The 25,931-nt window shown below is 42.5% G+C and overlaps 1 protein-coding gene across 2 annotated transcripts in view; it reads right to left on the minus strand.

The window, feature by feature from the left end:
• The window catches only part of CCBE1 (collagen and calcium binding EGF domains 1), a 102,067-nt gene extending 82,737 nt beyond the window's left edge, over window positions 1-19,330 (minus strand). The window contains exons 1-2 of one of the 2 annotated variants that reach the window (XM_054811171.1): window positions 19,073-19,330; window positions 18,851-18,931 (exon numbers count right to left, since the gene is read on the minus strand). In XM_054811171.1, coding sequence (XP_054667146.1) covers window positions 18,851-18,931; window positions 19,073-19,173 — 182 coding nt within the window. In that variant the 5' untranslated portion in view covers window positions 19,174-19,330. The remainder of the gene's footprint in view (window positions 1-18,850; window positions 18,932-19,072) is intronic. The other variant, XM_054811172.1, reaches the window with a different exon arrangement.
• Window positions 19,331-25,931: the final 6,601 nt, after the last annotated feature.

Raw genomic sequence — 25,931 nt, forward strand, 5'->3', positions numbered from 1 at the left:
GCTGGCTCGTGTCCCCACGAGCTCCAGAGGCAGCAGCCCTGGCAAAACTTAGGGTATTTAGGCATGGGGTTTGATTTAGTTCGACATTGCGGTTGGGAATACATTGACTCACAGCAACTAACTTCATCATGTTAGCATTCTAAGCTTTTTGAAAAATAAACATGCAAACAAAAACCCTCATGAGCTCAAGTCCACTTGTTTACTTCTCTGTAAAATGTTTCATCTAGCTCATTCTACCTCCTGGCCTTAGACTTGTCAAGTTGTTAAAGCCTAACAATTCCATCAAGATCTGGAAAAAATTGTTGGTATTGTTTACTTTTTTCCATTCTGTTTGTTATATGTATAAAGTTACAGAACTGTCATCACGTGGCCCGTGCCTAAACCAAGTACCCATGTGACTGCATTACTCTAAAATTATCTTCCAGTACCCCTAAGCCCTCCTTGCAGTTACTCACCACTCATGTGGTGACTATTTCTAAAGAGCTGTTTGTGACCGCATCTAGCACTAAATGTGTTAGTAACTCTCAAATATTTGGCAAGTTTGGGCTTCTTTCCATCAAGCGATCAGAATGCCTTTGGAGGTTGTCTGCTGCCATGACTCACGATTGAGCTGTGCTTCACTCATGTCCCAAGACTTCAAAAATAATAAAAAGGGCAGAATCTGCCCCAAAGCCTCTGGTATTTGTAGTAATGACCCTTAAATACAGAAGGTCAGGGGAAAACAGCTCTAAATGTTGGGTTGGAAGTTAAGTGGATGGCTGGGACATGTTCGCCTTGACTTCATCCTGTAAATCCTCATTCCATAGTAAGATCCTACTCATAGTAAAAAATCATTGATTGAGCAATTTCTACACACAGCAGAAAGTACAGCCATAGTGTCTCTCTTTCTGGCCACTGAGTCATTTAAAACTTGCTGCCGATTATTTTTTCAAAGACTCTTCTGTTCTTCTTGGCTGAGAAATTCACGGAGAAGTTCCACGAAGCAGAGAGCTCATTCTAATAATGCTAATTATTCTGTTTCAGATCCCTGTTTACAGTAGTATAGAAAGGATGTATTTTTACTTCACGTGCCCTTAAGCAAACCCAGGGTCTGACCTTGCAGCCTCTGTAACACAGTCACGTCTGTTGGGGAGATAGCATCGCTCGTGTTGCTCCTGTATCAGCTTTCTGCTGGCATCAGTTCAGTTCTTCTTATAGGCAACAATCTCCCTTTTCTCAACCCTCAGCTCATTTGAAGCTTTTATTGGTGTAACTGCTACTTTCTCAGTTATTCCAACTTTAAGGGTCACTGGAGAGTCAACCTCCAGGGCAAGTCTTTGCCCTGTTGCTATTCGGTAACAAGCATCTGTGAAAGTCACCTAAACAAGACAACCCACCTCTTCACTCTCCTAGAGAAAGAAAGCAAAGCCAAAATATCCCAACCTGGATACCAGCAGCTTCTGGAGTGGATCTGAGCAGGCAGCACACATACAAAAAGGTCTCTTTTTACATGAGTCTCGAGACATCTAATCCCAAAACTGCCACTTGGAACAACTTCATAAAGAGCAAAAGTTCTCTTCTTTGAACACCATCAGGGGCTATTCCCCAAAACTGTATCCCTGGAGATACTATATGATTGATGCTCTGATATGTGGATCAGGTACTGAAAAAAAGCATGCTCAAACATTTCTCTCCACCCTCAAAAACTACTACCATAAAATAATGTTAACTAATAAAAAATCTAATTTTTCAAGAACTCATGCACATTCATGACATTAAGGCTCCAACTCCATTTCAGCTTCAAAATCATTCTGTACAAAAGACTTATCATGATTTAGGTCCATGAAACAGACTCTGACATTTAAAAAACCCCCACATTATCCCGCTAGGATTCAGAAGGAAAAGTCAACATTCAGGGCTAGACAAAGTATGCTCTGCTCTGAGCATGTATTAGTAAGCTCCTTGGGAAGACCTTACATTTAAACACAATTCTGTTTTATAGCAAATATTTTCTATATTTCCTTGTTTTGTTTGTTTCCAGGGATATTTGTTCCATGTTAACAATGACAAGGGAGACTTCATAAAGAGATAGCACCATCACAGGATGTTGAGCACAACTATGGAAGTCATTCAGACAAGAGATAAGTTTTCCCACGTTCACCACTTCCAATAACAAAGCTAAAAGCCCAGCCAGAACGCCGGAGAGGAAGGAGCACCCGATTCTAAGGCACCCAGCCATGATTTGTGAGACTAAGTATTTCCAGCCTGCAGAAGAAGTCAGTGGTAAAACCACAGGCACTAGTACAAGCACAAGGGGTAGAGCTGGTGTCCCTAAGAACCTGCTTGTGCTGACCCCAAACACCTCCAGGCTGGAGTACGCATGACCACAGCCTGGGGGCTGCTGGTTTGTTAGACCTGAGAGTGGCAATAGCACTTCCCACGTGAGCTGGGAATACACTGGCTCAGCTTGGCCAACTAGACAGCTGGTTACATGGCATGTATAAGGATGAAAATTACTCTGCACACTGTTTTGCAAGCTAGTGAAAGCATCTGAGCTGTGCAGCCAAGGGAAGACAACTTCTCCAAGTTAGGCGCTAGCAAATAGATGCCTGCAAGGCCCCATCGCCATGTCCAAACTTCCTAGTGCAAACCTGTTCCAAATCCAGAAGCTGATTTTCACATGGATATGGCACTACACCTAACAAGACCAATGTCTTAAAGTTTGGTACTCATCATCACTCAGAGAGCTATACAACTTTTAAACTAGGACGGGCTTGTACCTTTCCAAGAGGGATGTTGCTTCTTTCCATCTCTAAACCACTTCCTTCTTCCCATCACATGGGCTGTCCCTGTTTCTGAAAGCCTTGTACCAGGTGTGACTCCTCATCCTTGCAAGTTAACAACCAGACTTGCACAGGTTATTCCAGCTGAGGTCTCGCCAAAGGTTTGCACAGTAGTATTAAAGTTTTCTCACCACTACTGAAAACACTTCACTGCATACACTGTGGCACCACACTTGCCTTTCTCACTTCCAGTTCCTTGTTGTCCCATAACCAGACCTTTTTTTTCCTCTGCCTTTGCCAGCTGGTGAGCCTTTCACTTCCAGCGTCATCTCCTGATAGATACAATTGCCCCAGTAATACCACTGGGCCAGATAAATTTATTTTACCTACAACAAGCTGCCTCTTTAAATGGTACGTGAAACAGCAAAGGGTTTAGGTAATCCCTGTTGGGGATCAATTCCTGCCAAGTTTTGACGACTATTTATTTTCTCTCATTCCCAAACATCTAAGTACCAGAGGCGATGATCTACCAAGCAAGAGTGTTAGAAAAGCACAAACATTCCAGTGATTGCGTATATTCCTCTAGGAAAACACTGGAGAAAGTCTGACCAGAGTGACGTTTCTAAAGCAGATAGAAAATGCAGAGTTTTCTGCCCGAGGATGCACACCCCTTGGCTTTTCTCACACCGCTGAGGAAGGGGCATTTCAGAGTACCTCCTCACGGTTCTGGATGCCCCAGAGAAAAGCCTGCCTCAGTTTCTCTCTGAATTCTAGCAAAAAGCCCAGAGTTTTCAGAGACATTGGTTTTGCCATATTTATTCAAGTTAATGGGCTTTTTCCTCTTTGCCACCATGCTTTGGCAGACTGGGGGGTTCAGGGATGCTCATCCTGCAGCTCTGCATTTCCAACTCCACATGACCCAGCATGGAAATGATCCAGGATTAATTTTCCATTCCAAATCTGTGCATCTTTATATTTATGATCAGATCCAATTTACTGTCAGACTCCCCCCACGGTACCATGTCACACAGCACAGTACGAGGCGCTGTGGGCAGGACAGTGTAATCCTGCCGTGCCCTGGTGCTGGCGGGGGCATCTCCCTCCTGGGCACATCCAGTTCCTGCTTTGGCAGACTTACACTTCTCCCCAGACTCCTGATAAGGCTGAAGTGTTTTCCACCTCTATGCTTACTTGTAGCACCGGTTAACAAAGTTAAATTATTTGCAAGTAAATAAAAAAGAAAAACTTTGAGGCAACTTTGCAGCTGTCTGTACCGAAATGCGTAAGAGTTGAAGTCACACATCTAGGAAGGAAAAATGCAGCCCTGTAATCCAAATTACTGCTGAGACTCTTGGGTAATTAACAAAGGAAAGGAGAGAGTATGTTCCGCCTTGGAATTTGGAAGCAGTGCACATAACCTTAAAATTAAGCATCTTTTCTGCTCTTTGCAGTTCAGGAATGCTGATAAATGGAGGACAACTCAGAGAAGAACGAGGAGAGTCCTCTGAGGGTGAGGGAATACAGAGGATCATCCTAGTCGGCTTGTCAAAGACACTGAACACAGACTTGATCATATTCTAAAATGAGATTTGTAAACTGGTTGTTGTTTTTCTTCAACATCAGTAAGTTACAAAGTGCTACCACATACAGGAATTAATGCTTACTAATTTATATTCCATATACCCTCTACTCGGGCACAGGTCCTCAGATGGTATGTAGGCATCTGACTCCTACCAAAATTGATGGAGTGACACATCCAAATGATTTGATGATTTGTGCCTTAGAGCATCATAGGGCTGAGAATAAACCTATGCTGATCTTGACAAGGCAGAGGTATAAATAAAAAGGCCTGCTTACGTTCTCCAGTGAAGACACACCACTCCACTGAAGATTTCCAACCTTTTTTAAAATTGTACATCTTTTATTTATTTATTTACAAGCAGCCCAGAACTGCTGACTATCCAAACAAATTATGCAAGAAACAAGCTGAGGTTTGTTGTTGAGGGTTTTTTTTTTTTAAATCCTGTATTGCCTACGATCAAAAATAATTCTAAAAATAATGGTGAGGCAGAAAAGTGCTAAAACCCCAGAACTTAACTGCTCATATGCAACAACTGCTGAGTTAGATGATTCCTTGTAAAATACAATCAAATTACTTCATCCTGAGGGGAAGTGGGAAACATTTCAGAAAAGCTGAATTCCAGGGGCTAAATCTCATTTTCACCATCACTTAAAGCAGCATAAATCTAGAGAAGCTCAACCAAAGCCAGTGGAACTACATCCACTTTGCACTGATGCTGCAAACCGGGTTTTGACTCTAGCTAACTTTTTTGTTCACACACACTAGAAAACAAACATCAAGTATTCTTGCTCTCTTGGATGAGACAGTAATTTATGTAGCATTTTTATATCTATATGATGTTGTATCTTAACCTGAGTTTCTTCCAAGAGAATTCATGCTCTGCCGTTACAGACAGCTAAGACATTGTCAGAATCTTCCTAACTTCAATGCGTGAGATGCTAAGTTTATAAATAATTTCCTTTTGTTATGATTTTCAGCCATAGGCTGTAAAAGGAAAAATTAAGGGCTCTATGGCTAATCCTCCATCTAAACATTGACTTTATGAAAGGAACAACTGACCATCTGACTGTACTCTATAATTACCTTGGAACATTTAACAGAAAAGTACATTGCAGAAAATTTACTTTTGAAGAAGGAAATTAAAAAATAAATAAATTTGTAAACAGAAGTAATAAAGGCTTATTATAAACAATGCAAACAAAAAGCAGTAGGTGTCTGTGCCTCCCAAAGTCTTTTGAAGACAGTGCATTTAGTATGAGTAAAGCAGGCAAATAAGCTGCCATGCTCTGTGTGTCTTGTTATTTTTACAGCTGCTACCAAATAATAAAAAAATATTGCATTTACTTGTAAGACTCAGTAAGAAGGGGTGCCAAAAAAAAAATTATTGTCTCCAAAAGACTAACAGTTATACTTCATAAAGATATCATGAAAGGTTTCAGGGAGTCTTCTGAATAGGAAATGTCTTCCTGCTATGGGGCAAAAGATGGACAAGTATCTTCAAAGACAAACAATTTCATTTTTTCTCCAGTAATAAGGAAAAACTTGAAATTATTTAAAGTCTGCAGTTTAGCCATTTTTAAAATATAAACTATTTCTTACAGAAGATCCTCCAAATCCTATCCTCCAAATAAGCCTTCCTCATCAACAGACTTTTTTCATGCTATATAAATGGGCTTAGGAGCTACAGTTTTCCAACAAAAAGCCAAGGAGTAAAGTAGCTTTTCATTCAGTTATTGATATCCAGCTGCAGAACACCCATTTGACACTTGACTTCCAGACCCAAATTTTGGAAGCCCCTGCTTCTCTCTGCCATTGTCACCGGGCAGCTCGGGATGATGTAAGGTTCATGGCCCAGGTCTGCCCCATAGCAGCCCCATTTAGTTAACAGGGCAGCAGGGACAGAAGGACCACTTCTGAAAGTCATGTTCTCAAGCATTTCCCACAAATACCAATCATGTGCCTCCAGAGTGAGACACAACAAAGACTCTTCCAGTTCTTTGACGGTGCTTTGCAGCTTTTTTCCACATGCATCCCATTGTAGCAGGCAGGATATTGAATATTTTGAAACAGTTAATCTTCTTGCAACTGAGACTGGATTTCAGTAATAAACACTTGCTGTAATTTTTCATCCTCTGTGCCATTATCTTTCCAAGAAGCACGGTCAAGATGGCATTTAATAAAAGGACTGCTATATTTGTTTGGTTCTTTCTTCCAAAAGAGAAGCCCTGCAGAGCAAAGCACCAAATTGGACAATATGGAATATGGCCAGGGTCTTCAGTCCTAAGATACAATTAAAGGAATCTGAACACAGAAACTTTTCTCTCTATTTCTATCCTGAAGATATATTTGTCCTGCATTAAATCTTTGTCAAGTCCTTAAGGAAAATTTCTTGGAACAATTTTCTTTTCGTTGGAACGGCTTATAACTGTAATGGCTGTAAGGTCAATGAAAATGTTTGAAGTCTCTCTTTCCCGGTACTTAAAAATATCCAGCAGTCCATATTGCAAATGAGGATGTGTAAATAAATATATGTGTACATGTTAGCCATTCTTGCTCCCGACTACTTGTTTTCTGCTGCTCTTTGCACTCCGCCACAGCTATTTTCACTGGAGATGTTCCAGTGATGTACCATTAGCTTACTCCCACTGTGGAAATACTCTGGATATTTTTGCAACATAAGAAAACATCATGAAAATCTAATTTGTCTCTCAGTGGACATGAAAAAATATACTTTAAAAAAGAAGCATTTTTTCTTCTTATCTCAAACAGTAGCATTTTGTTGAACTGGAATGACAGAAAATCACCATAAGTAAATGAAGTCCAGCAAGTTACTTGAAGATTCGATTTATGGTGACCTTCTTTGCTATAACAGGAACACTACATCTTCAGCATAAGTTATCAAGGTCTTTTTTCTGTGTGGCATAAATTAGGCTTTTTCCTCCATTTTATAGCTGGAGAAGCAGCTAATACTGACATTCCATAGTAAACCTTACTGGGTAACTGAAGGCAGTATTTGGCATGATATGGCTCCTTGAGGAGCACAGAAATTAAGCCCAGGATCTAGAAGTACAACTCAAGTCCTGGCAAGTCCATCCTAAGGTTACACAACATTGCCTCCCGGCATCACTGTGCTCCCACTGATGTAAATCTGGAGAGGCACCATCAAGGACCCTTCCAGGCACGCTCAATTAAACTGCAACTCCAGTATGGGTCAGTGTGAGGACAATGAACAGCACAAATAAGACTCTGGGCAACAAACTCAGCTTGGAAAGTCAAGCAGAAAACTTGCTTCATTGGTAAGATGCTTTCAATCTGCTTTAACAACGTTTTGTGTTCTTTGTTTGCATGGAAGGCTAAGAAGAATTATGAAGAGTTCCCAAATTGACACGGTTTGGTATAAGTCCAGAGAATTCAGTAGAGCTATGGAAATGCAGCCCTCTGGAAATCTTTTCTTACAGGATCTTTAGTGCCCATGCAGGGGACCACAAGAGCCATCCTTTAAAACAGGTGAGCTTATAATAATAATCCAGAAGGGACCAGTCCTGCAAACACATTCATGCATGCCAAGTAGTTTTCTTGAGCTCCTGTGCCACACAGAGAAATTTTTGGATGAGAAGGATGTAATTTAAGATCAGACACAAGGAGAATGTTTGAATGCACTTTGAATCTACTTTGAACCCAGAGGAGCTGCCAGGAACACAGGTCTGTCTTTGCAAAAACTTCTGTGGGTAAAGTTCTTCACTGAGGTTATGTCACAATGAAATTTTCATTTCTCTTTAAGAAGTTTTAAAACTAAGGGAGATAGGACATGTTAACTTGGCCTGAAGGATAACTCTTTCCCTTCCTCCTCATTGACCGTATACAGAGAGAGCGGACTGAGCCTGGACTCCTAAAGCAGACTTAACAGAAAGGTCTGAAAACTGGGAAGTGTCAGGTTGTCCCCTTTTTGCCTCACTTACCCCTTATTTACTGGGTTTTGTCTGGAAGAAAGAAATGTGGGGAACTGAAGGGTGAGAGTGGGCAAGGAGACATGCTCAGGAAGTAACACTTTTAATATCTTCTGGTTTGCTATTAGACAAGCTAGAAGGCAAGCAGGACCAAGTAGAATAAAAACATATCCCATGTTCTCCATTTTTAATCACATTCCATTTTGTGTTTCTTCATTTTAAAATCAGAAAAGCTTGAAATGAGATTTTTTCCATGAAAATTATAAAAAAAAGGGGGGGGGGGAAGAAATGATCCATTTTCTATAGGGTCCTCATCTCTCAATTTTGAAATTTAAAGCAGTTTCACCAGATGCTCTCTGGACATGCATTTGCAGGCTTGAGGGAGTAGGAAGTCCAGTGGACATACACTTTCTTCAGGAAAAACAAACCAAACCAAAGAAAAAAAAACCAACCCAAACTAATGAGCTTTTAAAATCCAAGTATACATCAAAACAACCTTTCTACATCTGGCTAAGCAAACAATACTATTTTCCATACAAGCAGCATATTATGTAATCTATCGAGAAGCCAACATCTGAGGCACCACAAGGGTCACAGCCTGAGACAAGACTTGCCCGTAGACTGTCTGGGCCATCGTGCAGACCAACAGCCCAACCACGGTTGGGTTCAGCATGCTGATGATTTCCAGGCAGAGATCATCCCAGACTGCCAGCATTCCTGTCTGCCACCGGTCCTTGCTCCTGCCTTAGGAAGCTGCAGTTAAAAGCATGTATCCTCAGGAGGATCAAGCATTTACCAAACAGTAGCCCTAGTGACCCCTCGTCCCTCAAGTCTCTCTCTCACTCTCCACTTCTCAACCACTAAGATCTACCAAAGACCCTCAACCCCGTTTTCATCTGTGTTTTTTCTCTTCCCACAGATGCTATTATAAAGATTAAATAATTTTCCCTTTGGCTATTTTTGTTTGAATTATAACTCACTTCAATTCTCGAAGGCAATAATCTCTAAACTAAGGGTTTTGTCAGAATTCCAGAGAGCAATGTTTAGGAAACGACACTACTTTTTTGGTGCAGCTATGATAATAAACTCTATCATGAAAATTGAGTATGATAATAAAATCTGGTTGAATAGGCAAGATGTCAGATTTACAACATATATTAAATGTGTTGAATGTGATCATAGAGATATTAACATTCCACTGAGACATCAGAGCTCTGGGCAGGAAGTTATTTACAATGAAATAATACATCCAATAAAGTGATTTGCTCTCTCCTATAAAAAGAATTCTGAGCATCCTTTTTTTGGTAAGTTTTCACAAATTTCTAAATTGTCACCATTTACCCATTACTCATAAAATATTACCATAATACTTCATGTATTTCTTCATCCATTTTGCAGACTGTACCATTTAGCTTCTTGGACTTCTGTGTCCTGTGGTGAAGAATTAGGCGGTCAACTTTCCCCCTCGAGGGAGTGTAATGAGACTACGAAGCCAACATGAACACTGCTGTTGTACATCAGAAGCTATGCACCACTAATTTCTCCATAGAAAGACTATTGTTTGTCACACACTTGCTAGCCCAGATGAATATTGTCCTGTATTTCTCCAAACTCTCTCTCTAGTGTAACTTGCCTTTGACTTATAATAAGCCTATTCATTCTCCAAGAACAATCCATTTAAAAACTCAGACCATAGCTTTGATTTTGCCTCTCTTTCCCACTTTGTGTAGGCGCTACTTTAGCTCCCAGCTCACTTGAAAAGGAAGGAGAAAAATTCTGTTTCATGTGCATTCACTACTGAATGGCTGCTAATATTAATACAGTGAATATAATCACTGGGTATTTCACCTTATTTAAATTCCAGCACAGATCATCAATTAAAATGGATGTGGTTAGAACTTAAGTTTAACAAAAAACCAGAAGTACATGTTTTTAATAGCTAGATGTCCGCTAAATGCTTTACAGTCTCGTACTTCATTTTTTGAACCAGGATCAACAATGAAATCAACACAACATGATGGAAAACACTCTTTAAGCGAGAAGGATTTTCCATACACAACTAAGTTCTGAGATTACTGTCTGCAACTGAAATTGTTTTTCTCTTCAACTGTTAAACAGAGCTACCCTTAAGGAGATGCAAACAAATTGCTTTCTTTTCCTAGGCCAAGAAGAAGCCAAGTTGGGCCTGTATGGATTCTGCTCTCCATTGTTTCTGCTTACAAGTGGAACAACATAGAAGAAACGGCAAAGCAGAGCAGTAGAGTGACATTTGCTACTGTTAGTTTACAAAAGAAGCCACCATTAGTTTGAAAACTGAAAGCAAGCAAACAGAAAATGAACAACAGAGAGAAAAAAATTCTGAGAAGAATTTGAGGAAGGTTTTTTGCACTGTAAATCAAATGTCAGCTCTGCTTATTTGTAGGGTAGGCACAAGCCTCAGCCTCCTAGTAAGCATGAGTTTTAAAGCGAGGAACCCTGGAGTGACCCATATGTATCTGTAGGAGACATAAGCAACAAAAGCAAAGGTCTCCAAAGCAAGCCCACTGCCATCCCCACCAGCTCCACCTGAAGTGACACTGATACTGAACACTCAACGCTGACTCACACGTTGAGAGAAAAGCCATCTCAGGACTGGGGGCACTGTGGTGGAGACAAAACTGAAAGATTAAACTCAAGGTTGCGAGAATTCAGCACAATCCCAACAAAGCCCCAAAGTCACATGTGCCGCAAACGACCAGCACTGCACAAGCGCGGGCACAATCTGAAATGTGATATATCCCAGGTGAAGTTTCTCTGCCCATCTGTAAATCAGTGGTACGGGCCACACCAGGTATCTTGCACTTACCTGCTTTGTGTGACCTTACTGCACACATGTAATAACTTCTCTCCCAAATATGCAATGACATAAAAATAGGCAAGCACAGCAGAAGCCTCAGAAAACCTGTCGCCCACATGCTCTTCATACTGGGCAATGGCTTTCACAGCGGAATATGGGCAATCCCATCTTATCTGGGATGCCTAGCAAGCTTGATCTATTCTTCCGAGTGTAGTTTAAATATTTCATGTTCAACTGCTCCCCAATAATTCTGTGCTATGACAATGGGTGAAAGCAATGTGAAGTGAGCAAAGACAATTGAAGTATCTGCCTCTAAGGTGCTCATCCTGCCCTCACACGGACCTGCGCTGTACAAAGGGGGAGAGAGTTTTTCCGAACTGAGGAAGGACAGAAGGGGAGAGGCTGTCAAGGGAAGATGCAGCAGCTCCTGTAGCTTCTCTCCAAGTCTAGTTGGGACAACAGGCACCCTCCCCAGGATGCGTGCATGTGTGTTTTTGTTTGGGTTTTGGCTCATGTTTTTGTTTCTGGGTTCTACTTAAATAGGCGCCTGGCAGCATTTAAATTACACTTCTTTGGGGAGTGATTACCTCCCTTCTATTACACACATATCTGTCACACAAACCACCAGCAAGATGGAATTTTTCTCTTTTTATGTCTTTATTAATTTTTTTTTTTCTGCCTGCTCCATGCCTCTGGTTTGTTTTCTTTCCTTTCTCTTCCTTGCTGCTCTGTACCTTTATCCTTCCATTCCTCCCTTTTCTGCCTTGTCTATTTTGACTGCAGTCAGTGCAGAACAACCCAGCTCAACGGGTCTCTGTCACAATGGGAGCAGTAACACAACTATTAATAAGGTCCTGCTGTTAGCAAGAGAGACTGCAATCACTTTTTTAAGGACAAAGCAGCCTGACCTTAGGGAGCATATACAATACTTAGGATAATTACAAAAGTCATATTCCTTTTGGTGGCCTATTTTTATTACATATTTTGTATCAGCTACGGGATACCCTGGGGCTACTATTTTGTTTGTCTGGAGTCTCTGTGCTAGATGACATGCCCAGGAAAGTCAGTTCATATTTAACCCCATATACTGTAGATGAAAACCATAATGCAATGCACCTGGATTTCATTATTGATCAAACCACCAAGGAGGGCACTTATCATAAAGCTCTTGGCTTGCCAGTTTTAAAATTCTCCAAACTGCTTTGATGCGAACATCAAAAACTTCTGGACTACACGAACGACCATTTTCCAGACCTCATCCTTTAATTGTAGCACATCCTACCTCAGTACACCACTCACATTAATTATGCAATGGTCTGAAAGATCATTAATTACATTGGTTCATTTTGGAGTGAACTGGCTGTACAGAGTAGACACTGCACAGTAAACTCACAGCAGCATTGCGTTTTGCTGCAGGAGGCTTTGCTCCAGCCAGTAGCATCCACATCTGCTGAGATCTCAAACATCCCTAATCTCACCAAAATTCCGTATGAATTAAGATCCTCGGCCTTAGGACCTGAGAAAGCAAAGTCATGGCCATCCAAATGCTGTATGGAAACCTACAGTCGCTTGTGACCTTGGTGTTACTCTTAACCATCAGGTATTCACAACATATCACAGAAACTGAGAGCAATCTGTCCCCTTGGCAATTGCAGCAAAGGAAATCCAATCAAACTAAGGACTGACTGCATTCAGAACCAGGATGCTTAAAGGTGCTACTTTCAAACCAATAGTGAGAAAAAAAATTCAAGAAACTCCGAAAAATGTCTTAGCATCATTGTAGCACACAGACAACAAAAACCTTTGAACTAGGAGAACACTTATGTTTGATGCATCTCTGCATAACCACCATGGTAGTGAATGCGTTAGTAGAATTAGTGCTAGAGCGACTGAGAGCGCAGCACTCCTTCCACGGATGTGCCACGTCACAGAGCTGCTGAATGATGATGGTTTGCTACGGAGTTCAAAAGGCCCAGTACTACATATCACAGGTTTCTTCATAGGATGAATAAATTAAGAAATTCTGACTCTCCTCATTTTCAATCCGATCACCAAGAAGCATCGCTGCAGCTCTTTCCAGCAGTGCTCACAATCTACATGGGCACGTTTCAGGTGCTGATGCTACCCTGAGTGATGCACAGAGTTAGCAGCTTGTGGCACTTTACCACTGAACTACGTGCAAAAGAAGAATTGTTAGTTTATTGAAACATAAAGAAGCTCTTTTAGCAGATGTGGAATTACAGCTGTTGTGTATATTTAGTTTTCTAAAACCAAAACAAAATTTGAAATCATATCCTCTCCTAAATTTTCAGCAGAATTGCACCACGGAGTGCATTTCCCTGCAAGATAACTGGAGATTAAGCAGTAACTTTGCTCTAATCAGATAAATTTCTGGGTTTAACGGTTATATTATAATATATCAATTGGGAGTCTTTCAATTCCATTAAAACTGAATTGATCAGCAAAACTTCAGAGAGGAAACACAACAGCAACAATAAAAAAGAAATCTCTAGAAAAGAAAATTCAGAAGATGACAAAATGTCATCCTTGCTTACTCCAGCTGAAAGCTTCAAAATTCTATACAGCATTTTTTTTCCCTGTTGGAAAGCTCTGCAACATGCTCGTCAAGTATCTGGGAACCAGGAATTGCATATGGTCCCCAAGGGCATATTAGTGAAAGTGCTGCTCTTTGTGAAACAGCTACAATCCAACTAACTTGCAATCACTTTTATCTTTTAAGAATGTGCAAAATGATACAGTCTATAAAAATAGTAGGCTTCACCAGCAATATCAGCGTTCAAGAGAGTAAAAAGAAATGCATGTGATCTCTGGTTAGCATCAGAATTGAGCAGGGTGTAAGTATACACGCATTCTCTTCTGCAATGCATTTGATTTGTCTTTTTGTTATGAAGTGTAGAGCAATCCTTCACAGCAAAATTTAAAACCTGAAATGTAGGGAGGGCCTCTGTGAAATACTTGTAGCTGCTAATTATCAGATGAAGAAGCCGACAACCTACATGGAAACATATGCATCCTATTTAAAAGACCTTTTGCTTGAAAAATACTACAAAAATACTGATTAAGTTCTAAGCCAAGATTTAAGCCCCATAACATGGGGCTTATTTGCAGACATAACATGTGAAGATTTGTCTCACCTTTACAAAGATTTTACCATCATTAGCTAGGACTATTCTGCCAAGCACTCTTATTCTAAACCTCCTGCTCCCCGCTGGTCCCACAGAAGGAGGGAGCAGGAGCAGCCTCCATCACTACACATGCAGAATTAGGGTATAATACGTTCCTTAAGGAGCCTGCACACTTCATTTTCAGCAAAAAATGCAGGAAATAGAGAGTGCTCACCATGATGTCAGAGAAAGATGGATAATTTTTCTCACCAGGTCTGTATGTTTAAAAAATTGGTTTTGTCAACTAATCTAGTCAATTTTATTTGCAAGTTGAGAGGGAATTAAACTAATAGTTTCAGCCGAATAAAAGGAAAAAAAACAACCTTCCTTTTGCCCATGAAGGCATTGGCTAAAGCCTTCTTCCAGGCTATGCAGATCCAGGTTCAAATTTTCATCTGCCTTATTCACGCATGCTGGTTCCCTTAATTTAGCCCTTTACTCCTATCAAAATTTTTTGAAAAGGAGCAAAACAATTTTTTTCAAGTCCATTTATAACAATATTTAAGTGTCTAGTAGGCAAAGAGATTTGCACAGTCAGGGGATACAAATATTCTCATTTTCCCATCTGTTTCATGCTTGAATCTTTCTACAGCTGGTGATGGGCAAACAGCTTCCACCAGCAAATGTTTCTGTTAAGGCTGCGTATTGTCCTTCTGAATCATTTTCACTACACTCTCTGAATTCTAACTGAATATAATATTTATCTCTCCTAATATACAACAGTTAATTAAGTGATCAAGTTTTGGTGGTTTTTAAAAAGGGAGCAACTCCAATTAATAAGTTGTACCAGATTAGATGTTGAGTCTCCTGAACTTGGAAGCAACATAACCTCTACCATCCCCTTACGGGAACACAGCTACACAATCAGGATAAAGCAACGGGATGCTTATTCCAGATGCTGCTTTTCCTTCTGGACCACAGAAACAATGTAAGGTAGCACTGTTGAAAATAAAAATGAATGAAGGACTGTAATGAAAAGGACTGCTGCTAAAATGTACAAACTTGTTACATGCAAGTGATAACACACAGAAGCACTGAAGAAAACTGCAGCAACATTCATGTAATTTAACATGCCAACAAATTGTTTAAGTCTGTCATCTGAAACAGGTCAACACCATATTCAAACAGCTGGAGGAGACAGTAAAGTGATTTGGGCCTCATATTCTCATGCTGCCCAAATGTCATCAAATTTGATGAATTTTGCATACGGTAGGAATTCAAAGTCTTATTGGACTATTGCATGACCAACAAATCTGCAGAACATACTCCCTGTACCTAAACGATGTGGCCATTAGTATTGGGTATTTTGTGCAGTTGCATACAACAGTTTAAATGGGATTTGCACTGTACAAGCTCCCACTGCTTTTTGCATCTGTTCCTCTGTGCTCTTACGAAAATAAATACAGAGAACATCTAAAAAAATACAAATCAAACTAAGCCAAGGGCCAGACTGCACACATTTAAAAAGGAAAAATACATCTAATTATGTACAAGGTTGCTATGACCACAGGGAAAAATGCCAATATATTCTCAGTGCTTGGCCCCACTTTTGGCTTGGCCCTCCATTTGGCTCATCTTTATTCATGAGTAAATCTGGTTCAAAAAAATTTTTCAAGAAATATTTTTTTGTGATGAAAAGATGCTCTTTCTATTGAAGTGCTCTGCAAACATGCTGATTTTCATGAAAAATTCCAGAAGGAGGAATAAAAGGGTGAAATTGCTTTCGGTCAAGAATTTATGCTTTGGAAAACTAATTTTCTCAGGAATTTTGACATCTGACTTCAAATGTATTTATTTTTTTATTTAACTAATTGTACAGCAGATCATTGGTTGTGGTGCATGTTGCCTTATGCCTGACGTGTTATGACATGAGATAAATTTTATGTCAGTTTGTTTAATTTCTAGACAAAAGGCACTTTGACCTAGAAAAGAAATTAGGTGTGTATGCTAATAGTAAATAGCAGCTGACATTAACTATCCTTTTAAACTACCTCTAACAATGTATAGAAGTATTGTCATTATGAAATACTGTGAAAAAACTGTCTAGGAAGATAAAAAATGAAGTTTTGTAAGAATAAATATTAGAAGACCAAAATCAAGTTTCTCAGACACCTGGAGTGAAAGTTCCCTAAAGCCACAGCTGAGTTTCTGTCCAGCTGAAGTTTTTTAAATGTTCACCGTCATTCCAGATGTGAAAACTGAATCCTGAAGTACCTGAATGTCCTATGAAACAAAACTCACCTTGAGTCACCACAGGCTTAGTCAACACTTGCAAGTTTCCTGTCATCTTGTTAACAGCCTCAACCTCAAAATATTAATGAATCTTAAATTAAAATACGTTCTGCTGATAATCTCATGTGTCTGCTGGAAGCACATCTTGCTACCACGAGCAATGGGGATGCTGCTCTTCCCCTAACGTTCACCGTCATGGGTGTGTCAGAGCGTGGCACACCTCCAATGGGCAGGACCAGCAGTGCACCACAGCACAGGTATGTCCTCTATGCGAGGTCGCTCTGCTGAGCCGCACGCCTCCGTTTCAGAGATGCTGCCCTGCTCTTGTGCATACGGACACCACAGAAGAGAGCTCACAGAGCCGGGAATGGAGCCCTCCTCACCTGACCTTAAAGGCTAGACTTTGAAGAGACACAATTACATGGAAACTGATTTTTTCTTTTTTAAAGCAAAGCAGCCCTAGCAGTCATAGATATAGAAAAGATTTGAAACACGAACCAGAACAACTTAGGGTGCAATGCAGTGATTTGGAAACGCTCATTTGCAGTCTGTGCTGGTTCAGGATGGTGAATACCACTTGGGATTGTGCAGGGGGAGAGCTGGGGAGGGAGGGAGGGCTCAGCACAACCAGAGCCCAAAGGTCAGAAATACCTCAGCAAGGATGAAAGAAAGTACAAGTGGGACTTGGCAGCCGGACAGAGTCCTGCTTCCTTTGTATGGTGGCTCAAAGCAGTTGGTGGAGCCTGTGAAGTCCTCATCCACTACACACAAAGCAGACCCTCTTTGCTTGGATGGATTTTGGGACAAGCAGTAGTGACAGCGTAACTAGCAGGACAGTCATGTGCGTGCCGCTTTATGTGGCTCCTGCTCCGTCTTTCTCCTCCAGTAACTCTGCACTCTCAGCACAGCCTCGTTCACCACAGTGTTCCGCTCCCAAACCAGAGAAACGCTGCTGGTTCAACCAAGTACTCTCCTTCCCTGCAAAACCTACACACTGCCTCTCTCCACAAATTGCTGCTGTGTGCTACAGAGCTGCTTAAAAGCGGGCTCTGCCTCACCTTCACAGGGAGAGGAGAGAGAGGATAAGGGAAGCAGGGAAGGGTGGTCTCCAATCCCTGCACAGCCCTTCCCAGGGGCTGTAAGGCTGCTAATGCTGCTGAGAACTGGGCAGCAGTGTGACACCTTCCCAGGTGGCTGCAGCTGCTGGAGGGCATGAAGCAGCCCCAAGCACGTGAGCAAGGCACTACACTGCTGCACCATGCATCTATAGGTCTCTGGCGTTTATGCCAAGCAGAAAACTCTCTGGGAAGAAATGGAGGATTTCTGTAATGCTTTTCACAAGCATCGATGTGCCTTATCATATTTTTGGTATCCGTAAGTGGCTCTCTGCCACATGCAGGCATAGACACATAGGCAGAGCACAGTTGCCTTCCACAAAGTAACCTCTTACAAGAAGCAGCTTTCACAGATGAAACATCTCATCTGTGGTGATGGGACTAATCAGAGGACATCAGTAAAGGGATACATGCGTGCTCGTACTTTGTGTATATTTCTCCAAAAGCACATCTATTGTCAACTATTCTGGACATTTGTCATCATTAAAATGGCTTTAAAATTCTTCTGAAAAACGGATGATGTTTCTCAAATACACAGCTGAAAAATGAAAACTCAGGGTTGGATTAATCTTACTTAATTTGAGAGGCCTCTGCCGAAGTCTCCCCCCAAGCTGGTTGCTAAAGAAGTTACTCATTCTGAGGGTGTGATTCATCTACCTAATGTAAACGTCTTTCAGTTGGCATGAATCCAGTTGATCTCACTGATCATTCTGCAACTGATGCAGCTGTAGCTCCAATGTGTAGATATCCAGGTCAGAGGAAGCCTCTCTCACTGCATCACTGACTGACAGCCAGGATATGGCAACCAAAACCACACGCACCCTCTCCCGCAATGCTTTTGAGGTGATATTTGCAGTGAGTCACTAAAACCTTTCGGTGGGGCAACAGTGGGACTTGCCAACGAAGATGCCCCACGCAGGAAGGACGTGACCGAGTTATCCATTCCCCAGAGCCTGAGGAGGCAGAAATGCTGGCGTGGGTTAGCGTGGAGCAGAGGGGAGGCAAACACATGCCACTGCCGCGGTCCCCACGCCTGCCTCCATCACGCGTGTGTCCCCCGAACTCTCCCCCGGGGCAGCGCGGCACCTTCCCCGCTGGCAGCGAGCCCCGAGCCACGGCCACGCGTGTGTCCCGCGGCTCCGCGGCACCCCCCACCCTCCCCCGCCCGCCCTCCGCGGCCGCGGCGCTCACCTGAAGCAGGTGGTGAGCTCGCCCGTGGGCTTCAGGCAGGGGTACCGGGTGGTGGCAATTTTGTTCTCGGAACAAACCTCCCTGCAAGGCAGGGAGTCGTATTATTAAAAGAAAAAAAGAAAAGGGGGGGGAGAAAAAAGATAAAAGAAGGTGGTGGACCGGGGTGTGGGGGGGAACGCACAGAAACAGGAGCACGGGGGTCCGCGGCCGGGGGACACCCACCTGTCGCCGTCCTGTGGCTCCTCCCGGTAGGTCCAGGCGTGCCCCAGCGCCAGGAGCAGCAGCAGCCGGAGCGGGGCCAGGCTGCCGGCCGGCCGCCCCATCGGGCCGCCTCTCCCCTGCGCGCCGCGCCGGCTCTGCCCGCCCCGGCCGGCGGCGGGACTGCGCCGACCCGCCGCTCCTCCCGCCCCGGCGGAGGGCCGCCCCCCGCGGCCGCCAGATGTGCCCACGGGGAGGGGCCGCGTCCGCCCAGATGTGCCGGCAGATGCGGCCCCACGGCGGGGCGGGACAAGGCGGGGCGGCGGGCAGATGTGGCGGGGTCGCGGCAGATGTGCGGCGGGGGTGAGGGGACGTCAACCCTCCCCTTCGGTCCCCTCCCGCCTCCCCGGGGCTGCAGGGAGCACGGGGAAGGGTGCGGAGTGTGCCCGCCCCAGGGTGACGGGGGCCGAAAGTGATGGAAAGGTCCCAAACCGTGGGGGAGATCAGCGGCTCTCGGTGCACCATCACTGATGCTTTCCAGATTGGGCTTTATCTTAAATCTCTTTCCCAAAGGAACAGAGCAGTTCAAAGCTTCTCTGCTGCGACCGTTGTTTATCCTTGTGTACGGCTGCCACTTCCCCACCATTCATAAAAAGGAGATTAACGACAACAGACTTTGATAAAGCAGTGCATCAGGTCTGGCCCTCTGTACCGTATCCTGTTTTCACCATTAAACTGCCTGGGACCAGGGGAGCAAACCTGCAAAACAACGATGCCTTTGGAAAGCGTTTGGCCGATGCATTGGCTTTGATCACCACATAACTTCCGACAAGTATGAAAGGCTCCAGGGAAATGAGGGTGTGCAAATCAGCCTTACTAGCACTTTCACCTGTAGTATAAATAAACTCATCTTGGAGCCAGAAAAAACAGGGATATGTGAGCAACAGATTGTACTCATATTCTTACAGTCACAGAAGTCAGGGATATGCAAGTAACAAACTAACCAGCACTGAAGTAATTAATGGGCGTAAAAGTACTTGAGCAACCCTCCTATTTTTTGCTCTGCCATGGGCAACATTTGAACAAGTCACCTCACCACTCTGCACCTCAGTTTCCCCTGTCTGTAGCAGGAAGACCCTAATAGTTAAATGAATAAATAAATAATGCAGAGCCCCATATATGAATCAGCTATGATTAAGCTGTTAATCCCTTTGGTATGTTCTCCGGTACCCAGAAGAAGACTAATGATAGATGGACTCTTACTTGGGAAACTCTGGGGCTTGTCAGAAGTTTCCCTGACTTGCGCAGCATCTACCGTCACCATGATCTATCCGCTGTACGTGCTGTGAACTGCCACCTTCGAGGTATTTCTCCGCTCTAGGTGCCGCTGCGTACTCTGTATTCCTGTGCTCAGTTCAGCAAAGGACAGATTTTTTTCCCCATTTGTTTTTGCTTTGCTATTTAGAGGATGTTTTAGATGTTTATTCCTTTGTAATTCTTTTCCTTTATACAAATAGTGAGTAAGCAAAGACAGGACTTGCTGTCTTGAAGCCAGTGAAAACTGTGGTGTTTCTTGCAGGGCTAAGCCCTTGTCTCTCTCAGACAGCTGCTCCTGATGCAGAGATAACAGGAACAAAAGCAGGAGCTGGGTGCTTGGACCCAAGTGCTCAGGAGACACCTGTCTCCACATCATGTTCTTTACCCTCCTGCTCCAAGTAGAAAGTATCCAGTGACAAGGTCTGAAATGAAGAGAGGTTTGCTCTGCTGTAACCTCTGTGATGCCTGTCTATAGATAACAAATGTTAATTTAACACATTCCAGAAGTGGTCACAGTCCCTCCAAAAGCTCATTTTTTTAGAAGAAATTGAATCATACCCAAGCACAGACACGAAATAATTTGGATGATTTCCAGCCCAGACCCAAGTGTCACGACTTCAGAATGACTCTGATTTTAAAAGGATCCCTATATAGGCCTGGCACAAGTATGCTTCCAAGAAGGTTGGGGGTTTTTTCCAGAACTTTTGCCATTCAATACAGATCTGATTCACTACCTGAATTGCTTAACTAGGCTCTCTGCCTTTTCTTTAATGCCTGCCACCCACATAGCACTGTAACAACACACTGCACTATATTTTTAATTAAAAATATTATATCAGCTTACATATGTATTTATTTAACTCATGCAAACAGCCTTGTTAATTTAAACAAGGTAACCTGCAGGTGAAGCTAATCCTGTACTCAACTCTTTGCCTAAGCATGGCCTGAAGTTTTCTATAAAAAAGAATTTAAGTGTGATCAATAGTTGATGGAAAAGAGAGGTTAAGTAGCATGATACTTTGCAGTTGGTAACCCTATTACAGCTGAATACATTAAAGTTGAGCGTTTCCTCATTTTGCTTCACCATCTTCATCTCAGCTTTAACAACCACGCAGCCAGTGCCATCCTGAGAACAAGGTTTGCTTCCTGGAAAGCGTTGAAGGGTGGTGGTTAAGGAAACACTGAAATGTTCCTGTTGGCTCAGGGAAGGAATGATCTCGGACTGTTTTCATATATAGTAAATAAGCAGAATGTGATTTCTCGTGCGAGGCATGCTTTTCTTTGTGCAGGGTCATGTTAGTTTTGACTTGCCCAATTCAAGCACGTATGAAGTTGATTAAGTTGCACACTAAATTTTGGAATGCTCTCAAAGAAAAGAATGAGGAATTCAATGTAGTAAAGTGCTTATCAGAAGTTTTATTTATAGTGTTTGTGTAGGAAGATGCATTGTTTCCTGCAGCACATTCATAATGATGTTGTTAAATTAATAATACAAATTCAAGTTTCTTTTTTGGATTTTGCTGGTAACTGGAGAAGCTTGGAAGCAAACTTTGATTGCTGCTTCCGAAGAGGCTCTTTCAGAAGTGTATTTCCATAGCGGAAAGGCACAACCTCTGCAGACTGCAGAACAGGAGAAGAAGGGTATAGAGGGCAACCCTGACTCTTTAGAAATACACTGAGGTCATTTGCGTCTATGAAGAACTCACAAGATCTTGAGCAGTTATTATATTATCCTATATATATCCTACTCACAGACCTCCATCAGAACCATCATATTAGGCTCACTACAAATGGACAGAGAGGTTTGAAAGTTTAATAGTGATCATGAACATTGAAGATCATTTTTCCCTACTTCCTATCTCCACCTTTAAAAGTAATATGACCATCATGTTTGGGGAAGGTGGGATGTTGTGGGGTTTTTTTTTGTTGGGGGTGGTTTGTGGGGTTTTTTGGTTGGGTTTTTTTTACATGTTTCACTGGAGTCTTCAGAGGTATGCACTGTGATTTTTCTTAATCCGTTTACAACTGACATTTTCATCAGTGCATTCTCCATCTGCTTCAATTAAAAAGCAAGCAACCAGTTATTGTAAATAGTCTTAATCCCACTGCAGCACTGTGTTTGCATCAAGTGCTTTGGTGGCAACTCCACCAGATCTCCAACTGTCGGCACTGACATGTTCGGGGAGATCAGAGCAGGACTGAAGGTGTAAACAAACAGAAAACAGAAGTTTTAAAGAACATTTTGGGCCTAGGATACTTTACAGATTTGAAAGGCCTCGTGTTGTTCATTTACAAACTAGGTTCCCTTCCAGGTGAATGCCCAGACTGAACCTGCCTAGATCCAGACTCATTCTCCCAAGGAATATTGCACAATCCAAGCTCAAATGCTAAACACTCACTCGGGCTTGGGCAATGTGGGGATTTCCCACGCCATTTCAACTCCACGAGGCATCTAGAGCAGTGTCCCATCTCAGAAAAAAAGCCAGAACCAGATAGTAAAGAGAGAGAGAAAAAAAAAATGTCCTGAATAATTATATCTAGCTCCTTAGAGAGAGGTGGAATTTCTTCCTAATCTCTTTGTGATTAACAGTTAACTGTAAAAGGCTGGGTGAAGCAAGGAATAAATAGGCAGAGCAAAGGCAAAGAGTGAAAGCAAAAGGTGTCAGAGATGATCCATGGGTCCAAAGGGAGCAGGTCTGGGACAGTAAGGAAGAAAGAGAAAGGACAGAAAAAAGAAAGAGGAAGAAGCAGAGGAAAACCAGGGAAGAGAGAGGAGCTGAAGACATGTCAGGGAACCTTGCAGCAGGGGCTGAGGGTCTGCCCAGGTCTAAATAGGTATTACATCCTGAAAAACGATGGTAGAGCAGCCAGCAGAGCAGGAAAGAGGTAGGAAGGGACGCTGAGAAGACAGTTGTATGATCACAGTAACACCCAGTTATGTTTGGGTGTCAAAGAGCAGAGGACAAGGAGAAGAAGGGCTAAAAAGCTGGGGGAAGGCAATTACACTTCTTATCTCTTTGTTCCAGTCATTCTCTGTCATATCTTGAAAAGATGAGAAACTGTGAAAGTTAAAATATTTTATTTATTTTGTCTAGTAGTTACACGGTGTTATGTTACCTCTGGAGTCCAACATGTGAAATATGCAACAAAAGATGCATTAAATAAAAATATTGGGTCAGAGAGAAGACACTTCTCATCACAAACACTATTATGGCACTCAATCCATCTAGGAGACAAAAAGTCTCTGCTTTCTGTCAGAGGCATTTTTAGTAAAACATGTTAATAAAGGACCGAGGTAGTTGAAAAGTGATGCAACTGTTTTTAAAATAGCCATGGAAAAAGGCACCTTGGAAAATATGCAATGGTGGCCATCAGGCATTGCCTCCAGAGAGCATCACAGCTGCAGAAAGGAATTGCCCCAGACTGCTTCCTCCAGTTCACAGATAATTACAGGGCTCATCTTAGATTAGCAGCAAAAATAAACACCTTTTGAAAATATCAGCTAAAACAATAGCACTGCTGACTGAGCAGAAAATAGGTAAACGATACCTCTAATCCACCAAAACCAAATCCTGATGGATACATGGGACATGGCATGACACTAACCAGAGCTGTCTTATTTTCTGGAGGGTTAGGTTTGAATTCCATTTTGTTATAAGAGATTAAAGCTGAAGAATGCGAAATCTTCCATGGCATCCAAGCTATCGAACACTATCGGCCTCTGAGATGGGTATGTGCTTCTTGTCAGTCTGGGCTCCTTTGACAAGGCTTGGGCCATCGCTCTAAGTGCACGGACAGCAAGATAAACAGATACCTTCTACCAACAAAGTCCCTGTGCTTCTGAGGTTTATGAGGTTTTCCACCTAAAGCAGCAATTGCTCCTGTGATGATCACCCCATGGCAGTGCTGTGCTCTAGCAGCTCTAGGTGGTGAGGAAGACTTTGGAAGGTCACTGACCAAGAAATCACTTTTTAACCACAGACACACATGAATACCCACACAGTTCCCACATGTGCATACAAGAAATAGGAAGGAATAGGTAGGAAGCTGATGATACAAATTGAACTAAAATTTGAGCACTTTTTCTTTTGTTTGCAAATGCACATGATGGTGGCAGCACAGAGGAGGATGGTCCTGCGAAGTATTCCTTTTTTCCCCCCAAAATTAGGTGGTTCTTTGATTAAAAACAAGCTGTGGGAGCCATGTTTTAGTATGCATGTTGCTGGCAAAGGAAGGGCTACACTCAAGATTCTTGCATGTGCATGCCACCGAAACAACTAATAAATGGCCAGAATCTAACATCCCCCCCACGTATTGGATCATAATGGATCCCCAGCAATGTAGGGGGGTTGTCTTTGAAAACTGCACACTGAAAAGTGCAGAGACTAGGCATAAAGGCTTGAACAAGAGGATACCTTAGTGAAAGATCTGTGTTAACTGAAAATTTGCAACTAAAGGGTGTTTTGTTTGCTTGTTTTTAATTACATATGGTTACTCGACAAGCCTTTATTTTGGAATATGGAATACTACTCACAGAAGAACAAAGATGTATCAGTTCCAGTCAATGGTTTGCAAATGCTGGGAAAGAGTAAGGCACCAAGCCACATGTGTGGAAGACATCAGAAGAGAATGGATGAAGCGACCGTCCAAAAATGTGCTTTTCAACGTGCTCACACACATGCATACATGTAATTCCCATGCATACAAGCAAGCAAAACAGTGGAGAAAATGCTTTCTGTTACTTCCTCTGCCTCAAACTGCTTGCATGACCTTGGGTAAGTGACGTATGCCTAGACCTTCCACAGTCTAAATACCTCTAAGCATGTGGGTGCTAATCTCTGAACCTCAGCACGCCGTCTACAACATGACCTAATCTCTTCTTTCCCACCTTTGGTCAGGTTTGCTTATGTAAAGTATAAGGTATTTACTTGAGGGGCAAATTTTGACAAATAAACATAAAATATACATCTTTAAAAGTGCAAAATATACCTGTTATGTATAGAAATAGATATTTCACACTGTAGCATACATAACTGTATTTTCCTGCTTGTTCCTGAAGCAGATTTCTTCAAGGAGTGCTGCACACTGCAGTGCTAATTTTCTTCTGTTCTTCCAGAGCTGCTAAACCAAAATTTCTCCATTACGGACTCATCCACAGCAAGTCACAGTAAGCTCAGGTATCTGCCACAGTCTGTCCCTGCACATGGAGCCTCCTGCAGCCTGCAATCCCACCTGCAGAGCAGGCAAAATCATCTCATTTGCTGTGCAGCTGTTTTGCAGCTATGGCTTGACGCAGCCCAAGGCAGCTCAGGTAGCTGTGGTTACACCTGCGAAAAAGCTGCTTTGCCATAACTCACCTTAGCGTTGCTTTAAAGTACTGCCCGTATTCAAAGCTATGCAGGGAAGCTGAGAGAGGTCTGTGACACAGGGGGAAGCAAAGCAGCCCTCACGCCGATCTGCTCATGGCAATCCTTGGAGCCTGCGCCAAAGCAAATGCAGCCTGGAGAGTCTGTACACGTGCTCCTGCTGTGGCATCTCCCCCCAGCTGTATTTTCTTTGGCTCGAG

This window comes from Grus americana, chromosome Z (genome assembly GCF_028858705.1).
Source record: "Grus americana isolate bGruAme1 chromosome Z, bGruAme1.mat, whole genome shotgun sequence".
In the NCBI taxonomy this organism is placed as follows: domain Eukaryota; kingdom Metazoa; phylum Chordata; class Aves; order Gruiformes; family Gruidae; genus Grus; species Grus americana.